The following is a 19,275-nucleotide window of genomic DNA, read 5'->3' on the forward strand; positions in this document are numbered from 1 at the left end:
ACCTGAGTATCTCAAAACGCGCTACACATTATTAAATTCAACCTCACAGTAGCTCATACAATGTTGCATTATAAATACAATAAAATATTAAATAAGAAGGATCCTGAGTACAATTTGTATGGTTTTGAAGAGGTCCATTTTAGAATCACATTACCCTTATCACTTCTCATGAGTAAAACTGAAATACTGACATTTTCTTCAAGGTAAGATGTAAACAAATTGGGGGTATGAAAAAAATTCAGTGTAATAGTAAATGACTGACTGCCACCTGCTGTGCCTTAAGCTTCCTCTTTTGACAGATGAAATACCTCTGCTCATAGATTAAATGAAATCTAAGACATTTGTTCTTGTTAACAGAAAAACACACAACACAAAAATGAAAAAATATTCTTCCCAGTAAGTGGAATGATCAGTTATATTTCCTAATTGTAATTTTAAAGAATTTTCCCATATAATAACACACAAAATTTTCTGGTTTTAATGGATTTCCTCAACTGTAAATTTTACTAAACAACATATGTACTGGAGTATAACTTAAAAGGGACAAATCTGAATTTTAGAGTTAAGCATTTTTTCTTTTCCATCCCTTTTATTTCTCCCACTAAGCCTCAAAGACCTGCTATTGTTGTACAGAATTTTTTTTAAAGAAGCCTTAGGAAAAAATACTGTATTCTCCATCAGAATAGAAAAAAATAACAAATGCATTATTATATATATGTCATCTATAGACCATTGAATGTTCAGATGCATTTGAGCAACTTGTGTTTTCATTAAAAAAGTAGCAAAATACAGAGCAAGTGCACCCCAAAAGAAATCCTCTTGGGAGTATATCAGTTTGCCATTTGGTTACTACTAAGCCCTGCTTGTGTCTAAGTAAGGTATAACCAGTTCCACAGATGACCCTAATCAGTTTCCTTGAGAGTGAAGGCTTTATAATCTACACTTGCTGGACACTCCCACATGAACTTGATCTGTGGAGTGCCCTACCAATTACATATATAAGGGAACACAGACAGTCCCTTTTTGCTTCGTAACTGTGTCTCAGAATCTTCCTCCTGAATTGTTTTTTCTGCCTGCTCAGCCAGGACCCTTTTTACCCACCACTTGAACTGTTTCTAGCCCGTTTTCTTTCTCCAACTCCCAACTTATACTTTGGAGGCCCTGACATTAGCCAGTGAAACCTCTAACCTTAATCCTCTTAGTCCTGAATGCGGTACCCTTACAGCTCTGTCTACATCCTTCCTTTACTTAAGCCTGGCCCAGATCACTGGAGGTACTGCTTATGTCTCAGTCTCTTGCATCCTTCCGTTTTAGTATCTGTTGTGGTTTAGCCCCAGCTGGCAACTAAGCACCACACAGCCGCTCACTCACTCCCCCTCCCTCAGTGGGACGGAGGAGAGAATTGGGAAAAAAAAACCTCGTGGGTTGAGATAAACACAGTTTAATAGGATAGAAAGAGAGAAAGAAACAACAGTGATAATACCAACAAAGGAATGTACAAGAACAAGTGATGCCCAAAGCAGCAATTGCTCACCACCCAGTGATCGATAGCCCATCCCCGAGCAGCGATTTCCGCCCCCCCGGCTAACTCCAGTTTATGTACTGGGCATGACATCGTATGGTAGGGAATATCTCTTTGGCCAGCCTGGGTCAGCTGTACCGGCTGTGTCCCCTCCCAGCTCCTCATGCACCCCCAGCCTGCTCGCTGGCAGGCCAGCACAAGAAGCTGGACTGTCCTTGACTACTTAGCAACAACCCGAAACATCAGCACATTATCAACAGTTTCTCATCCCAAATCCAAAACACAGTCTGACACTAGCTTCTGTGAAGAAAACCAGCTCTATCCTGGCTGAAACCAGGACACCTGGCAACAAGAGTATTGTTTACTGTACTGTGAAAACAATATTATGTATTCAATCTTAGGAAGAACTTCATTTCTCTTACAGGTGTGAGGTCTGAAATCTAGAAAACTTGAAAATATTCCAAGATTGCAACTTAATAGCACAGCATCCACAAAATAGACATCGTTGATTGCTGATTGTTTTTTACACTTGCTTGGTGTTTTACAGCATTAGAATATAAAACATCACAGCAGATCAAGGAGATAAATGTAATGAGCCCTAAGTCTTTACTGGCACAAATAGTAAGATGAAAAGAAATACCTGAAAGGAAGGAATGCTATGGAATACAGACAATGCCTATAAACCTGGTGGAAAGAAAAGAAGAGATAGTAGAGAAGAAGGTATTAGTGAGTCTGAACAGCCTTCACCATCACACTTATCACGTTCACAAAAATTATGAGAATCCTAAGATGCAACATCGTATTTTTCTAGTCATGAAGGGAAAATGATTATATCAGATCAATAGAGGAAAAATAATAAAAAACAATAATAATGATTATTATTGATTATCAGTAATTATTATTGACTACTACTACTACTACTAATCATCACCATCTGCTAAACCAAACCTTTCTACTGGTATAGTTAATTTTCAAAGTTTCCATTCACCACCACTATCTTAACTCATTCTTTGTTTCTTTTTTAAAAAAGATAAATTAGTAAGATGAGTCAAGATTAATCTACTTTCTCAATATTTGCCTGTTCCAAAGAGTAAAAATAAAAAGCAACAGTGAAAGGAGGATAGGAATTTTAGTATACCTTAAATCAACAGGTTAAACCTTTTTCAGTAACAACAGCTGAATGATAAAGATTTGTGGAGATTTATTATTATTTTTGCAGTTACACCTATAAGTCCTATTGGTATAAAACCAATTACAGTAGTTACTTCATGAATACATTAACAAAGGCAACTCTTGTCTCAAAGAGATCGAATATTCACATTGGTAGAGGAATAAAACAACACATGAGAGAAAAGCCTATATATTTTACCATATTACAATGTTTGAACCAAATAAAACCCAATGATTCTTGAGTGATATATCCTGATCCCAGCTGTGGAAGGGGGATAAAATCACAAAGAACATCTTTAGCAGAAATATAGCTGCAATCAGGTAAATATCTGATAAATATTTTTCCAAATAAAACAAGAAAACTGTTTTTGAAATACTACCCTGTATACCTACTATAACCTTACTGTTTAATTGTTAAGCTTTTCTTGAATTAATATGTTATTTCAAATCAAGAGCTATCAACTGAAATATTTTAAAAAAATGCTATAAATATCCTAAGACTAACTGAATGTTGGTATCAAGATTTCCAAAGCATTGCACATTACTAAACAGGAGTGTAGTAAAGGGAGAAATGTTTCACTCTATTCCAATATTACCTGTTCCAAATAATGTAAGGACAGGTTGATGTACTTGGCTTCTGTCAATAAGTGACCTCCAACTCCAGTCTTTGCAACACGCTCTGATCCAGCAAGGTCTACTAAGTGTAACTTGGAGCGTCGGATAGTTGCAGATCCAGGTTCCTTGCTGGAGATATGAATAGTGAAAATGCAGTGAGATCGGGTTGAGGCTTGATTCATTGGTGTCTACATGAAAAGAAAGGAAGAGTCCTCAATGTTAATTTAACAAATAAATTTAGCTTTTTGTAGCTTAGTAATCTGGCAATTGAAATCACCTATCCAATTTTTTAGCTATTGCACCTGTAATAAATATGCAAGAAGAACCCAAAAGGATGTACCTGACGCTTGCATTCTGGCCAAATACTTGGATAGCTTTGATCTGCAAAAATTGTTCTGCAAGCAACTAGCCTTGTTCCAAGATACCCTCAGCAAAGCAGCTGGCCTTACTATGCTGAGGAATACTAGAAAAGAGCACCTTGATCAGAGGGAAAGTTACTAATTCCTGATCTCCAAGAGGTTATCAATTTCCCCATTGGAAAGCCCATTTTTAACTTTTTGTGGCTAGATAGCTACCAGCGTAACTAAGACTCAGACTTTCTGTAAGACTTTAGAATTTCATATTTTCATTACTGTTATGAAAAAAATTAACTTGGCAAAATCAGTATCAGAATTTTATGTGGCATGACAGAGTTTTCATTAAAGGCTTGGCTTATAAATATATTTATTTGGAATAGCTACTGCCATACTTCCTTAACTAGACACATGGAAATTCTTGGTCAATTTTTAGAGATACTCAGCTTTAGTATGACTTCAGTGTTATTCCCAATATGTTTGAAATGCAGAACAGAAAACTCTAAAGAGCTCTCAGATATTTAATTTTAGATTTCAAATAACGACTGGACATCACATATGCACCTTTCTTTTCTTAAAGAATATATTTAAAAAAACTTCAAGAATCTAAAGCCTCTTTTGCTTATTTAATGAAATCAAGCTGGTTAATCAAGCTGTTGTTGGAAACTTAAAACTAAAAGAACTCCTTATTCTCATAATTTTATAAATAGCTAAAGCTTTAGAATATATTCGGAGATTATAGGTTTACCATACAAATATTATTTTTATTTATAAACTGTAACTAGCACGATTACACTGTTATCAGGACATAAATACTTGACTTGCAGAAAAATAGGGCAGTGAAATAAATAAATAAATATTATTGAGTTAACGACTAAAACTATCCTTATTTATAGTTGTTTGAAAAGATGATAAAAATCTGGTTAAATTATATACATTAATCTCTTCTCTATACTTAATTCCTCTGTTATTCGAGAGTAATTATTTATCTAGGCATAACCTGTGACTCAGACTAGATATAGCAACATATTGCTTTTTTTTTTTTCCATAGTCTGCTTTGGTATGAAACATTCTCGATGTTAAAATAGCCTGCCCATTGCAGATGTTGAAGGCGCTGTCTTGTTAATCCAGAAAGGATGGCTCCTAACAGAAAGACTGCAATCTGGATATTCCTTTACCAGGAATAATTTGAACAGCTATATCTCCTGGTTGAATTGTCTACCTTTCAATTTCCCAATATTTTTTTCCAGCCTCAATAGTGCCAGCACAACTGAACCGTTTTTGGGAACTGATACAGCTCATAGGAAAAAAAAACAAAAACAAAAAAGTCTGCAAACCATAGATATTTAACCTGGATCAGTTTCCCGATTCAATCACAGCGCAGCTGCAGAAAGCAGTTCTGCTAGAATAATTGAAAATGGCAGCATACAGCATGTGAACAAGTAGGTGGTGTGCAGGAACAGCTTATGCTTATAGTTGTTGGTGAAAATTCTGTAATGAAATTACAGCCTTAGCACTATTTTATTTTGGTCTGCTTTACGTAATAAAGTCAAGCTCAAAGGGAGAAGGAGAAGAATTTTGATCATTAGTTTATACAGATGAGGAATTTTGGAGTAACATAGGCAAGCCACTGGCTCTGCTTAACAGCCTGGTTTCTAAGAACCATTTCGCAGTCCTGTGAAATGAGCAGTCACATGCTATGCTGTATTCAGAGGCAAAGCTGAACAAATGAAGGGGCAGCAAGTTGTAGCATGGGAATGAAAATAAACAGGCTCAGGGAAAGGTGTCAAGCAAGAAAATACCCCCAAACATATTTAAAATGCAGTTATACTAAGAAAATGTTACATGCTGTTAAAATGGACTTTATTCAGCAATTCTGATTCCATGAATAATCAGAGCCAGCTTCACTTATTTTACTAGGAGAGCTATGATTTTACTACTTGCAGCTCTGTGAAGCAGGACTGGATAATTTTATTTTTGCAGCTCAAAATCCACAACAGAATTAATATTTAAGGACGTTCTCCTCAACAGAATTGATATTTGAGGACATCTTGCACTACAGTCATGGCATTGGTCACACTATACTGCAGACAAGTCTAAGCCAGATCGAATATCAAAACACATCTAGCTTTGGAGGCACAAAGTAAAAGTTGCTATGAAAGAAGCAGAAGAAATCATCATACTTCAGAATAAGCACTCTTAAGCAAACTTAAGTTTCACTATGCAGCAAAATCTCATTTATTTCAGAATGTGCTTTTAGTCACACCCGTTTAACCCCAACAGAGGCAAAAAAAGAAAAAAAGCATAAAAGAAAATAATTTCAGGACTCTGACTTCTGAAAGCTCAGGGCAATATTTGGCCTATCAGGTCTTTATTGTTTATAGCAGTACACTAGTCACAACTTGTTTTTGCGCATTCCAAACAGATTCTGCTGGACTGGTTATCAGAAATTCCATTGCTTTTCTCTCCACAACTTTTTTCATGTAAAATGAGTGAAGTTGATTTGGAAGTCATTGGCTAGAATCGCAAACTGCTATTTTTATCAAGTCCTTTGTCAGAGTAGAACCACGCTTTAATCAATACACCAATACTCCTTTCTACAATATGATTCTAGCTCCACTTTGCAGCTGCCCTATATAGAAAGCTTTATTAGAACTCTTCCAGGAAGCGTAAAGCAATAAAAAAACCAACTGTTAAGTGGGATCTGATCGTGAAATGTAAATTGCAGTCATAATCCCCCACACTTTGCTACTTTTACCACACAAGTAGATGCAAAGCATACAGCAACAGAAATGACAAATTATCAGCATCTTCAGTCCAAGAATAAGCCTTTTTTTGTTTGGTTGGTTTTTTTTGCTATCTTACGTATGCAACTTCTGAGTATCACCATTCAGCTCTTCAGAAAGTTTGAAAACTGAAAATAAACAAAATTTTCTGGACAGTGTCTCAGAGCCTACTAAAAGGTTCCTTTAGCGGATTTCAGAGTTCATTTGGGCTTTGTTAGCAGTATTCAAACCATATGTATATGAAATCATCCTCACACTAATTTGATGTGATGAAGGAAAAAAAAAACCAGGGGGGGAGTGGCCTGGCTCTCAGCAGATGGTTGCTATTGTGGAAGTTATATATAGAACAACTGATGAACTGCAGTTACTTACAAAGAAATAATTTTTCCAGGAATTCTGTGATATCATAAACCACATAAGCAGACTTCAGATGCTTTGTGATATCACATGAACATTACAAAGGAATTAATGCCAGGTCATCTGTTGCTGCCAATTTGTGGCATGGTACAAGAGGAATTCAATAACATTTCTTACATGATCATGATTTGGTAAAGCATCAGTGCTTTGTTTGATCTTGGAAAATACGTACAAGAGATATTTCAAGCCATACAACCCAGTCTCCTTTTTCTCCAGGACCACGATATACCTGTGTTTGCTGAAATTAAATAAACTGTATAGAAGCTTTGTGACTTAAACTATTACACCTATTCACACCATGGTTGCAAGAAGGTGGTTTCTACTTAAATGAGAACCTGCAGTACAGCCATACTGCAAGAAGTATCCGAGTTGGATGTTTCTGTCAAGGCATACAAGGTCATGAAAGGTCCAAAAACTTGCTGGAGCCCAAGTTATCCATCTTAACCAAATAGTCATCTATCTTAAATCAAAAGAACACTGCAGAGTTCCTCCCTAGACAGGAATTTATGTATTTCCCAAATCCTTTATTTGTTGCAGCTGCTATTATAAATGTTGTTTTCACTAAGAAGAATTGCCAGAAATAGGATGCTACTGGTCTAATTAGAGTTCTGAATAATTGAGGACCTAAGAAGGAGAAAGTTTCTTAAATAGGAGAAAAACATATGAAAAGCTGCTTTAAAATCACCATTATACTAACAGAAGCTGCTATTATCTGGAAGAATAATGTGTTGATTATGGCTGCCAAATACACTTAGACAGAGAAAACACAGAAGAGAGTTCAGAACAGCTGGGACAAAAAGATTTCACAGGTGATAAATGCAGTTGTTCAGCCCATATTGCAAACCATCTCCACTTGGCAGTTTATACAGTTCCAGTGGAATCTTTTTTTCTTTAAATCAAAATATTTAGACATCAGAAGAACATGATTTTCCTGTATGAGTGAATTAGTGACTAGCCAAGGCATAAATGAAGAAAGGCTGATTCTGAATGCTCACTTTTTTTTTGAGAGAGAATATCTTGGTGAAAAAGTACAAAATGTTGTTTTATGGAGGATTTCTTTTTCCTCTTAAGTTTTTTTTTGCTTTTGAACTTTTTGAAGAAGTGCAAGGGAAAAGAGAAAAGCACTGACAGCATCAAAGCTACAATCAAACAGACACCTGTAGGAAGAAGTTCTGACAGCTGCAGTCCATGCTATATGGAAGGGTATATAAGTTGAAGAATAGGAGATTCCTGCCTTTATATCTGGTAGATGAGTGAGACCTTAATATATCTTTAGTTTCCTTTCTGATTAGTATGGTACAAGTGAAGGGGCTCTTCAGGTGTACTTAGGTACACTTGACACAGTTGAAATTGCAAATGTATTGCTATGAATATCAGAATAGGTGCAATCTGACACTTCCCTGATTTCTAAAAGCAATACTTTACCTTTCCATATTTACTATAAGTACAGTTTCATTGTAGACACCAAGGTGAGGAAATGATTCAACTTTACGTTATACAGTGCCTTTTACCCTTGTAAATCCCAAAGCACTTTCAGGATTATTTAAAGTAGTACATATGACCAGGGATTGTTTTACCACACAGGGAAATGAAAGCACCTGTGCTGAAATGATGATGCCATTTGGTGCTAACGATACTATAGAACAGGTTTGTCAGAGTGAAAATAAATGAACAATGAACACCAATGAGGAACCCAGGAAAGCAGAAAGTTGTAATTCATTCTGGAATGCAGCTCTAACATGGATAACATGCCTTCTTGGCAAAAATGTATTTTTATCTCATATGTTCACACATTCAAATCCTATTTTTCATATTTCATCCCAGAAAAAAAGGCATTCAAACACTACCAGTGGCTTTCTAAATATATTCAAGAGAACACAAAGGGAATGAGTCCCACTCAGAGGTCACAAGTCAGTCCCCACAACTACCTTTAAATGTTTAAAAGTTTTGTTCTTTCTTGAAATAAACATATTTAAACATTGCCAAAAGCTTACTGCTTGCCCCATGTGTACTTCAAGAATTTTAAATGATGGAACAAATATTGTGTAATATGCACTGTCTTCCAAATTTAAACAGTAGAGTATTACAGGTATAAAACCATGCATTAAAACTTTTCCTTCCTCATTAAAATGAAGTAATTTTTCATTAGAGGAAAAACAAATGCTAACTGTACATGCAACTGTAGTGTTCAGACATGTCAATCTCACATAAAGATTTTACAGTTCTGAAATTGGTGCATGACCTTTGGAGGGTACCAGATCAACCTTACTCTGCTATTTTAAGATAAATACTAAAAAAATACTAAGAATTCTCTACATCACAGCGGTTCAGGCATATTATCTCAAAGGACAGCGATCGCAAGAGATTCCCAACACAAGAATTTAGAAAAGACCACTTCAGCTGAAGACGTATTAATAGTATATCTACAAAATTAAATGGTTTGTGAACACTACCTAAATGGCCAAACACTTATTTCTGTACATGAGCTTTTCAGATGCTGCTGCTACCACCTGTCTCATATGTGCAAATTAGATTTTTGAATCCTTTGTTTGCATGTATGAGATATCTAAATCATAAAGCTGGCTTAAAAAATAAAAAGTAAATTAAGTTGGTTTTTTTTTTAATAACCTGTTGCTGAGATTCTTATGCATTCAAATGTAACAAAAAAACCTGTGTTTTATGGGAAAGACAAACAAATACAAATATAGCCTTTACAGTTGGAAGAGCTGCCAACAAAAAAAAAAAATCAGGTTTTTTGGCTTTGTTCTCTGCCTATTTCTCCCTGGCAAAATATAAGGGAGAAAAATTTCCTATTTGTTTTTTTACATTATGAAGTATTTGTGCACAGATGTCTCCCATCTTACCATTTCCACAACTTGTAGTACATGTGAAAACTAGAGCAAAGGATTGGTCCTATACTGATCTATAAAGCAATCCTACACAAATTAGTTTAACTTCCTCTTTTTTCTTTCTCATGAGCTATACAGTTATGTGTGGGAAAGAAATATTTGGTTATAAACATTCCCTTAGGTTCTGACATTTAATGAATGAATGAATGAATGTAGCCTACAGAAAACTTTTAATACTACCATCACTTTCTTTTTAGTAGGCAGTGGTGAGAGCAAAATGAATCCCTCTAATCACAAGTTAGACTCCACTAACAAAGGCAGTGCAGAAATTAAATTGTCATTCTTATTTTCCAAATGGTCCTGCAACTCTTCAAAGAAGGGTTATTTCAGGGCTAAAGCATTAGATTGCAATTTTATAGGCCACAGATATCATGTGATGCATGACAGTCATAGTTTTTCCATAGCCAAACTCATAATCAAAAAAGATGAATCAAGCATTTCTTTTACTTTCTTTTCTATTTAGGTCTACTAATCTTGTGTTTTTTCTTTAAAATTTTCTTAAATAGGATCCTAATCTTTTTTGAGGTCAGGAAGTGTTATCATAATTCAATTATGGTTTACAAATACGGATGTCTGGAGAAGAAGTTATGGTTGATGCCATAAGTCCTCAGACCTCTACATTAATCCCTCATTTCTGCAAACACTATTTTCTCATTCTTACAAGTCATCATATAAAGTACCACAGTCACCTAAAGCCATTAATGTCAGATGATAATGGGTGATAAATCCTATAAAGCCTAAGAGGAAGCAGCACTCGGTAAGCTCACTGAACTCTACTGCAACATAACTGCTGCAATTGCAAAGGAACACGATATGAGATAATTACATAAATAAAACTTCTACAATGAAATCCACCTCATTTGAAGTTTTTCAAATCATATTAGCATTCAGACTAAGCAAAGTAAATGCTGCTGCAATGGGTGGCAGTTATTCCAAGCAAGTATTCTCTGCATTTTTTTTCTTTTAAGTACTCTTTGTTAAAGACCAACTAAACAATAACTTTTAGTGTTTATGTAACAAAAACTCTTGCTGGGGCAAAAGCAGCAAAAGTGACAATGGCATAGCATTTGCTAACCCAAGCCACTCAGATTAGTGAATTCTCTACTATTGGGGTCCCACACATTCTCATGTCTATGTTTTACGTTTTCTAGCAAGTACTAGGACGCCCCAAATAAAACTACCAAGTTGTGGATTAAAAAATGAGCTAAAGGAGATTTTTCTTCACATAACACGATTAAGTCACAGAACTTTGTGTCACACGATATTTTATGATAAAAATTTGCCAATGTTAAAAAAAGCACCTGGACAAACTCATGTAAAGAAAAAAATACAACAAAAGTTATTAGCTGTAAATAGTCTGAAACACAAACTAAGATGAGGAGATTTTTTTTAAAAAAGTATCATTATTTACTTGGTTTATCTTTTACTGTTCTCGATATATTTGCTACAGGCCGTTGTTCAAAACAGGAAACTAGAGCAGACATATCTTTGGTCTGACCACTGAGCATTACTTCAACTTGGCCTTTAATGACTTACCATCTTCATTAGTCTTGATTTCAGTGTTTGGGATGTATTTTCTCTTTAGGCAACATTTTCCAAATAGGCAACACAATTGCCTTTTACAATTGCTCATTTATGACCCTGTCAGCCAGCAGCACACAGTTCTCTAAATATTCTGTCCCATTTTCATACACAGCTCCTCCAAACTGATCAGAGATTTCCTGAAGATCTTTCTCCATGCAATGAACATTCTTCTGTTTTCATTACCAACTATCATGATAGGTTTTCAGTCTTCCGAACTCCATGCCATGTTTTTTTCTCCTCTATTACACTTTTTCAAGTTCCCCTCCTCTAAATTGTATCCGTTTTCCATTTCAATATCATCAAATGGTTCCTTGCCTCAATATTCCTATTTACTAATGGCCCTTAAGTACAGCTTGATTATCTCTTGCCTTAACGTCTTTCTGCCTCTCAAAATGTCACTGCTGAAATAGTCTCCCTTGAGAGAGAACAAACCATTTTTTTTCCTATTTTGTAACCAAAATCCTTCTTCTTCCATGCCCAGGAGTACATGGTCAGCCAGCAAGAGCAGAGAGCTACATGACCATTTCATATACTTCAAAGTGTTTTCTCATCATTGATTTATTATATACCTTTTTGTCAGAGAGAGGAAGAAAACCCACAAGTTTCTAAAATAGAATTAGCTATGTTGTAGTAAAGACACAATTGACAGTGTCACATTATACAATACACTCTTAAAATTTACATTCCTTTTCCAAGTATGAAGAGAAGGGAAAAAAAGCCCTACAGATTTTGGATATAAAACATTTCATTTAAATTTTCCAGAATCAGTGAAAACACGCTTGTCTTTGCATATTGGCAAATATTTATTTTGAATATGCTTTGCACTACCATTTGTTTTTTTTTTTTACACATAGCACCGCATGTTTATGCAATAAGAAGAAAAAAGAGGGGACTGCTAACTCTTACTGTAACTACTCAAAGGCAATTTAGTACTGTGGGAATACTTGACAATGCTTTGTAAGGCCATGTTTTCTAATCTTTAACATGTACGTATGCTGATACATGCCACATTCAAAAGTCACTCTATGGTTTATGAGAAAAATTTTTTCTTACTTATGTTAATTTGCAGTAAGTTGTGATATCAACAATCACAAAACAGATTCATTAAGGAAAAGCAGAAAGCTCTTTGCAAAGTGAAAGCTATCATCAGAGAAATGCTTATGTAATTTCACTGTGGAAATACACTCAGAAGATACTTACTCATTTATCTGCAAGGACTTCCAAAATATACACCTTATTTGGAGAATTTTATGTTCATTTCAACACTGGTGGTGTTAGATAAGATTTTTAGCAGCTATTCTCACCTCAGCAATCATTCTGTTGGTGTCTCCTAAGAAGAGTAGATTTAAAGCTTCCTCTTCATTGGCTGCTTGCTGAAGAGACAAGTTTCTCAGATGAATGTTCTGATCAGGGTCTTCCATTACTGTCACTTTTCTACATGGAAAAAACCAAAACCAAAACCAAATGAAAACTAGAATTGTTGTAAGGCAATCTTTGTTCATACTTTCATTTCAATTGCACCTAAAAGGTAACATCTAAAACCCAAACCCTATCATAATGAAGGAACTAAAAACATGAAGATAAAAACATGAAGAGTAAATGATGCACATTAAAGGAAGTGCTGATTTTTTTCTTAAATCTGTCACCTCCTTTTTATTCCTTTATTATAAACCTCCACATAGAAAAGGAATATGTAAAATCTATAACTATTAGAGAAAGCTTTGAGATTTTTTTTTTTTTTTTGAGAGATATATTGAAATCTCAAGAACAAGAGGTTACACGAATCATCACAAACAAATAACAAGCAGGGGTTTGTTTGACATTACCACAGATATTTAAGCACAAATGATACATAAAGCATACCATAATCCTGATGAACAAATAGGCATGGAATATTTCAGAATCAACACATCTGTAACCAACATGTGTCTAGTAACTTTACATTTGACAAGATTATTTCTCTTTTCATTCTTCTCAAATGGTAGTAATGACAAATGTAAATGATCCCTTTCTTAAATTAAAAGCAAGCAAACAAAATGATTTTATTTATTTCCACTGAAGTTAGACATGCTCTTAGCTGTTCTTCTTTAAGTCTTGAAGTTCAGAAAAAGGAAATTAGATGGAAGTAGCAGGAATATGGCAGAAGCTTCAGAAGAGTTGCTAGATATTACTGAAACTCCTTTTCACTTCTTTGAATAACTTTTTTACCTAAGAATTTTTTCTTTTGATCAGGTTACTGAGAGCTAAACTTTATTTGTTTTACAGAGTAGCCATTAGGGTCTCCTCAGTTAGGACATTCTATAGTATTCAACATGGAAGCCAAGTAGATTAATCACTGTATTTGGAAAACATCCAGAGTGAAGACTTTGTTAAAATTGAAGTACACTAATTCTGAGGATGAATGACATGTCCTTGAGGGTGAATTATATGTTCTGAGACAACTTAAAATAAGCATATTAGAACCTTTTAAAAAGCTTTTTTTTTTAAAAATCTTTTTCCCTGTAAGTATAGATAAAACTTTATATATATACATATACACATATATGTATGTGAGTGCATATAGATTTTTTTTCCCCCTCCATATTCTTCAAAGTTATCCACAAGAGGGAGTATGGGGCTTGAGTTTTTATCTTCAGATAGTTCTTGCATGTTAATTACTCCAAGCTGCTTCAAAATCACACAGGTTGGTTTTTGTTCTTCTTTGCTTATCTCTTTTTCCCAAAAACTGACAGAATAAAATTGAGCATTCCATAGAATTACTCTTAATTATTAGGGAAGTAGTTCGCCCTATGATGGTCAAAATATTGGAATGGATATACAGAAATAATGTGAACACATTGCAATACACTCACTATTTTCAAGAAAAAAAATACATGTAATAGTACATACAACGCTTTTTTAGGAGTCATAACAATTGTTTTCCCAAGTATGATTGCCTCCCATTTATAGCCTTGTATTTGTGTGGTAGGGCAAGACAGCACTAGCACAGTCACAAAACTTTGCTTCCCCTGTTCAGAGCATGAACCCAAAAGCATAATTCTGTTCTCACGTAACAATGTTTTGGTAATGTCAAGTAGTCTTCTGTCTACAATTCCATCTGTGCATGCATCACATGCTAATGCCCAGAGTGGTTCTCATTACAGTATGATGCTTTGAATAATTTAAATATTTTGAAATTACACGGGAAGCATCATCTACCTTTTCTTATAATCTGGGAAAATGTTGTTTTACTATTAAGGATCTCTTCAGACTACATTTTGACCAATGGTTAAAAGTAATTTCCAGACAATGAAGATACTAGTTTAGATTAAAAGCTCTGGAGAATTATTATATTAGAAAGGAGATAGTGGGGGCATCACAAACCAGTGACAGACTCCTATACAGTGGCCTTGCAGCTATCAGGAGGATTTCCAGATGGAAGTCTAATTTGCACATCTCGCGAGGCATCTGGGAAAACTCCCTCAGAAAGACATGTTCCAAAATGACAACAAAATGATTTATTTTATAGTGCTATAAAGTTACTGTATAATATGATAATAGATTTCTATAGAACATTCTCCATATTAGCGAAACCTTTAAATTTCATAGCCCTAACTTGGATCTTGGAGTGGAAAAGCTCTGTTAAGTTATCCATAATGACTAAAAGAAGGCAGAGACAAGGTTTTGTTTTCTCTATAAACAAAGAATCTTTTCCATTTGGCTTAATGGATGGAATTCGTAGCTGCCTACGAAACCTGTAGGATGGGATCAGCCTTTTTTATACTGTTATTAACTCAGGCCTTTTCCTGCAAACAACTGAGCTGCCATTAATACAAGAGAGCCTTACACACTGAATGTGTCATTTATGAAATTCCTGTTACTGGCAAACAGTGAAGTTAAATCTTCCTTTGATTAATTAATACCACCTCATTAATTTGCATAATATAAATTGAAAAAAACTTAAAATATTTTGGAAGACAAATGACAATTTTAAAGTTTCCTATGATTACATCTGTCCTCTAGGGCTTCGAATTGAAGAAATCTAAAATAATCTCCAAAACTTTATAAACATTTAAAAATAAACATAATGATGTAAACAAATAATATATGAGGACACATACCTTTTATGACAATGCATTAGCAGAATACAGTGGTACTACTTCAGCATAAGGAGGAGACTATACAGCCAATAATAAATTTAGGAATAGGAGGAAAGAGAACAGCAGCAAACATGCACCTTGGAGTCTGTCCAGAATAACAGAATAAACTAATGGATAATTATAGCTAATCTTTGTGTAGAGTTGCAAGGAGCTTTAAGTTTTAAGCAAGAATGACCAAGATCATCATTTTATATATAATTAAAAAATCTTCCAGAAGTATAGCGCTCTGAATACCACATCAGAGGACAAAGTCAACTTTGTCTGATTCAAGAGGCAAGGTTACAAAGTTATTCAGCCACTAAGGCAAGGTTATAAAGTTATTTAGCCACTAGCACAGCTTTCCATAGCACGGAGATTTGATATTCCATTCAAGTATAAACCTAGAGCATAATTTCCTTAGCCTGTGAGACATGACAGAACAACAAAATGAGTAAGTATTGGTGCAGACTGTTTTCCAGATACAACATACTGTGATAGGAAATCCTTCCCACCGTCTCCAATGAATTCCACATGTGAGACAAGAAAAACACAGTTTACTTGTCCTACACTTCACAGACATAGGAGTGTCCTGATACTGACTGAAAGACTTTGCACGTTTAGGAGTTAGTGATCCACTTAAGAGTTAAGCAGGTGCGGCCTGTGCTGTGCTGCATGCACAGGGTGACATTCAGGCCTGCATTGTGCTGCACAGACCCCTCGGTTGCAGGATAAGTTCAGCCAGGTCATTGTCATGAAAGAGCCTGCAGGCAGCTCCCACTTGGTCGTCACACCACCTGCATGGCCTTGCCTTTAACAAAAAATGCCAAAAGAATTTCTCATGAGAAGACCTTTTAGAAATGGAGCTGTTTTCTTTTAAGGAAATTATATAATGACCAAAAGGGAGAGCTTCTCTCCGTGGACAGGATCTGCACTGCTCTGCACAGTGCGCCATGGGGAAATCCATTCAGGCTCTGATGCTGCATGAACTTGGGGTGCCAAGAATCTGATGGGATGATGATGATGATGGCCTTTCTTACTGAGATCCAAACAGTGTCTCTCTGCCCCCTCACCCCACCTTGCAAAAGAAGGAGTCGGAACTGAAACGAGATTGGTGGTTCATATACAAAACATATAAAATCTGTTAGAATTTGCAGGCAGCTGCCATAATCTCACACACAAAAAATATGTTTGTTAATAATACTTTCATATTCAAAAGTAAAGTTGCCTTGAACAGCACAGCAATAATCTGAATTTAATTAATTTACCCATCCAATGCCTTTAGAAAAGTCACCTTAGAAAATTTTCACTGACTTCTTCCTACTGGTTTTCAAGAAACAAATCAACATAAAATCTGGATGGGAATAAACAATATATAATGTATGCTGAAGTTATTTTACACATTTAAGTGTAATTTGTTTGAGCTGTAATGAACAAAACAATCTTTAAGGAAATGATTCAGAACAGAACAGTTTTCAGCTGTCTCCTCAACAAACAGAAAAGCTTAAATTTACAAACCTTTGTATTGTCCTAATCTTTAGTATTCAGTACTAACACTTATACTGAACACTATTCATTTTAAAGACTGTATTTCACATGAAAACAGTGAGCTAATATTATTTTTGGCTTTAGAAATCTAAAAGTGCTGGTAATTATCAGAACATTGAAAATATAGTTCTTGAAGATGGTGGCCAGTTTCTAGATTACATAATTGGTACAACCATTGAAAATGCAGAGAGCTGACATTAACACAGTTGAGCTTGGAGATAAGCAACAGGTTTATTTGCATAAAAAAAAAAATCAAACTGAACCAAATATATTCCCTTTATATTGAAAATTATTCCTTTAGCCATTTTTTTTCCCCCTTCTTTGTTAAACAGCACAGGAATTGTTATACTAGCTAGTTTAGCTTTGCATGTCAGTAGCTGGCGACTCTTAAAGCCCTTGGAGGGCAGCGGAGAAACAGAGGAGTAAAAACTCATTTGAGGTAGTTAACCAATATTCAGTTACAGATTTTTTTATTTTAAGTGAATATATTTTACACTGATTCCATGGAACATAACAGTTCTGCATGTAACTAATATATATTGATACATGTATCACTGCTGATGTTTGAAGTTAATTGGCTCTTAGCTTAAACTGTCTTCCTTTTTATGGAATTGAGTTCACTTAATCTATAGTTCAAATAAACTTCATCCTTCTGGAGCATAAGCTGTGAATGAATTCTCAGAAGATTCAATATGAATTAGCCGGTGGTTTTTTTGTTTGTTTGTTTTTAAAAAGTCAGCCAACATCATACTAAATCTTATACATTCCCTTATCACAGAGGAATTTAAAGAATCTTCACACAAAAATAGGGACTCAGTTATGCTGGCTGGAACTTTAGATTACATCTTCTCCTGGCCACATCACTCCTGATTAATGGTTGAGATCCCTGTGAAGTAGCTCCTCAACTACTGGAGTTTGAAGACTGACATTTTGAGGCAAAATAACATTAATTTTAGTTTGCCTTCATAAGCAAGAGTGTCACCTGCCATGGTTTGGACAAGTAAAGCAGTAACTTGTTGGTTATCCTGACTAAATCTATGACTAGTGGTTCTATAACCACAGTCTTTATTTTTGTGTTACTGTTCAGTGCCAAGAAAATTCTTACTTCTTCATAAATAATACAGACTAGTTATGAAGAGTTTGTAGTGGTAGGTTATAACAAAAGTGAAATTGTTTTGATTCTGTACCATGGAGTTATACAAATTACAAATACACTGTACAACAGAAAACTTGTTAGAGGAGAAAGCATCTTACACAACCTTAGAGCAAATGAAGAGCTTCAGAAAAAGTTTCCCAATTTGAACAGTCCTGCAAATCTTTTATGAAAACAAGAGATGGCAGTAAGAATTCAAATAGTCTTCTAACAGCTATATTTTATAGCAATAGTTTTACACTTTTTACATGTTTGAAAACAATCATAACTTGTATAAATATGGAACTCTCCACAGCTACAACCAGAATTAGACTGTCAATATTAAATTCAGTTTTTGCATTCTAATAAGTAAGGTTCTTCAGATGCATTTGCATCTGCATATGCTGTGTTTCAGCTACAGTGTGACAAAATTAAAACACTGTCAGCTTGGAGTAAGCAAAACAAGTTACAATTCTAAATTAAGGCATATTGTATATGAAGCATTAAGGTATACCTAATGATATCTTCTACGGGCTACATTAATATTGTTACAACTAAACATTGTGTAAAGTGTTTTTTTTCCCCTGTGAAAATAGACATTCAGTGGTATTTGAAAACCAAACTTAGTACATGTATAAATATCTGTACCCATTAGAAACATGATACGTATGTATACATTATATGTATATGTATAAATAAATATATGTATAAATATCTCTACATATGCATATATAAATAATTATGTAATTGTATATATTAATCTATGTATGCATAGATATAGAAAAACATACATATTTGAACTACATTCACACATTTGTCAGGAATTTATTTCCAGAAAAATAGTTATTTTTTATGAGAGTCTCTTCCCTTCTCATCTGGCAGACTAATGAAATGATTAAGCAGTTAATTTTTCATTAAGATGAAAATTTAATAGCCTTCAGAATATACAAACGATGGCTACACAAAAAACCTTGACTTCAGGAGGTAACATTCCAAATCTAATCATACAATGATTAGCAGTAATGGGCAATTTTAAAAATTTTTATTATTCACTTTGCCCTAAACATCAAATACAATTTTAATGTCTTGTTTTTTAAGTACTATCCACAAGTCTGTTCTGTGCT

General features: G+C 34.8%; 1 protein-coding gene across 1 annotated transcript in view; it reads right to left on the reverse strand.

Annotated features, from left to right (window-relative positions):
- Positions 1–19,275, reverse strand: part of KIF6 (kinesin family member 6) — a gene marked incomplete at both ends in the record, with an annotated part of 170,230 nt that overhangs the window by 124,239 nt on the left and 26,716 nt on the right. The window contains 2 exons of the mRNA XM_081998055.1: positions 3,289–3,495; positions 12,661–12,790. Coding sequence (XP_081854181.1) covers positions 3,289–3,495; positions 12,661–12,790 — 337 coding nt within the window. The remainder of the gene's footprint in view (positions 1–3,288; positions 3,496–12,660; positions 12,791–19,275) is intronic.

This window comes from Phaethon aethereus, assembly GCF_964289735.1.
Source record: "Phaethon aethereus genome assembly, chromosome: 3".
NCBI classification, from domain to species: Eukaryota; Metazoa; Chordata; class Aves; order Phaethontiformes; family Phaethontidae; genus Phaethon; species Phaethon aethereus.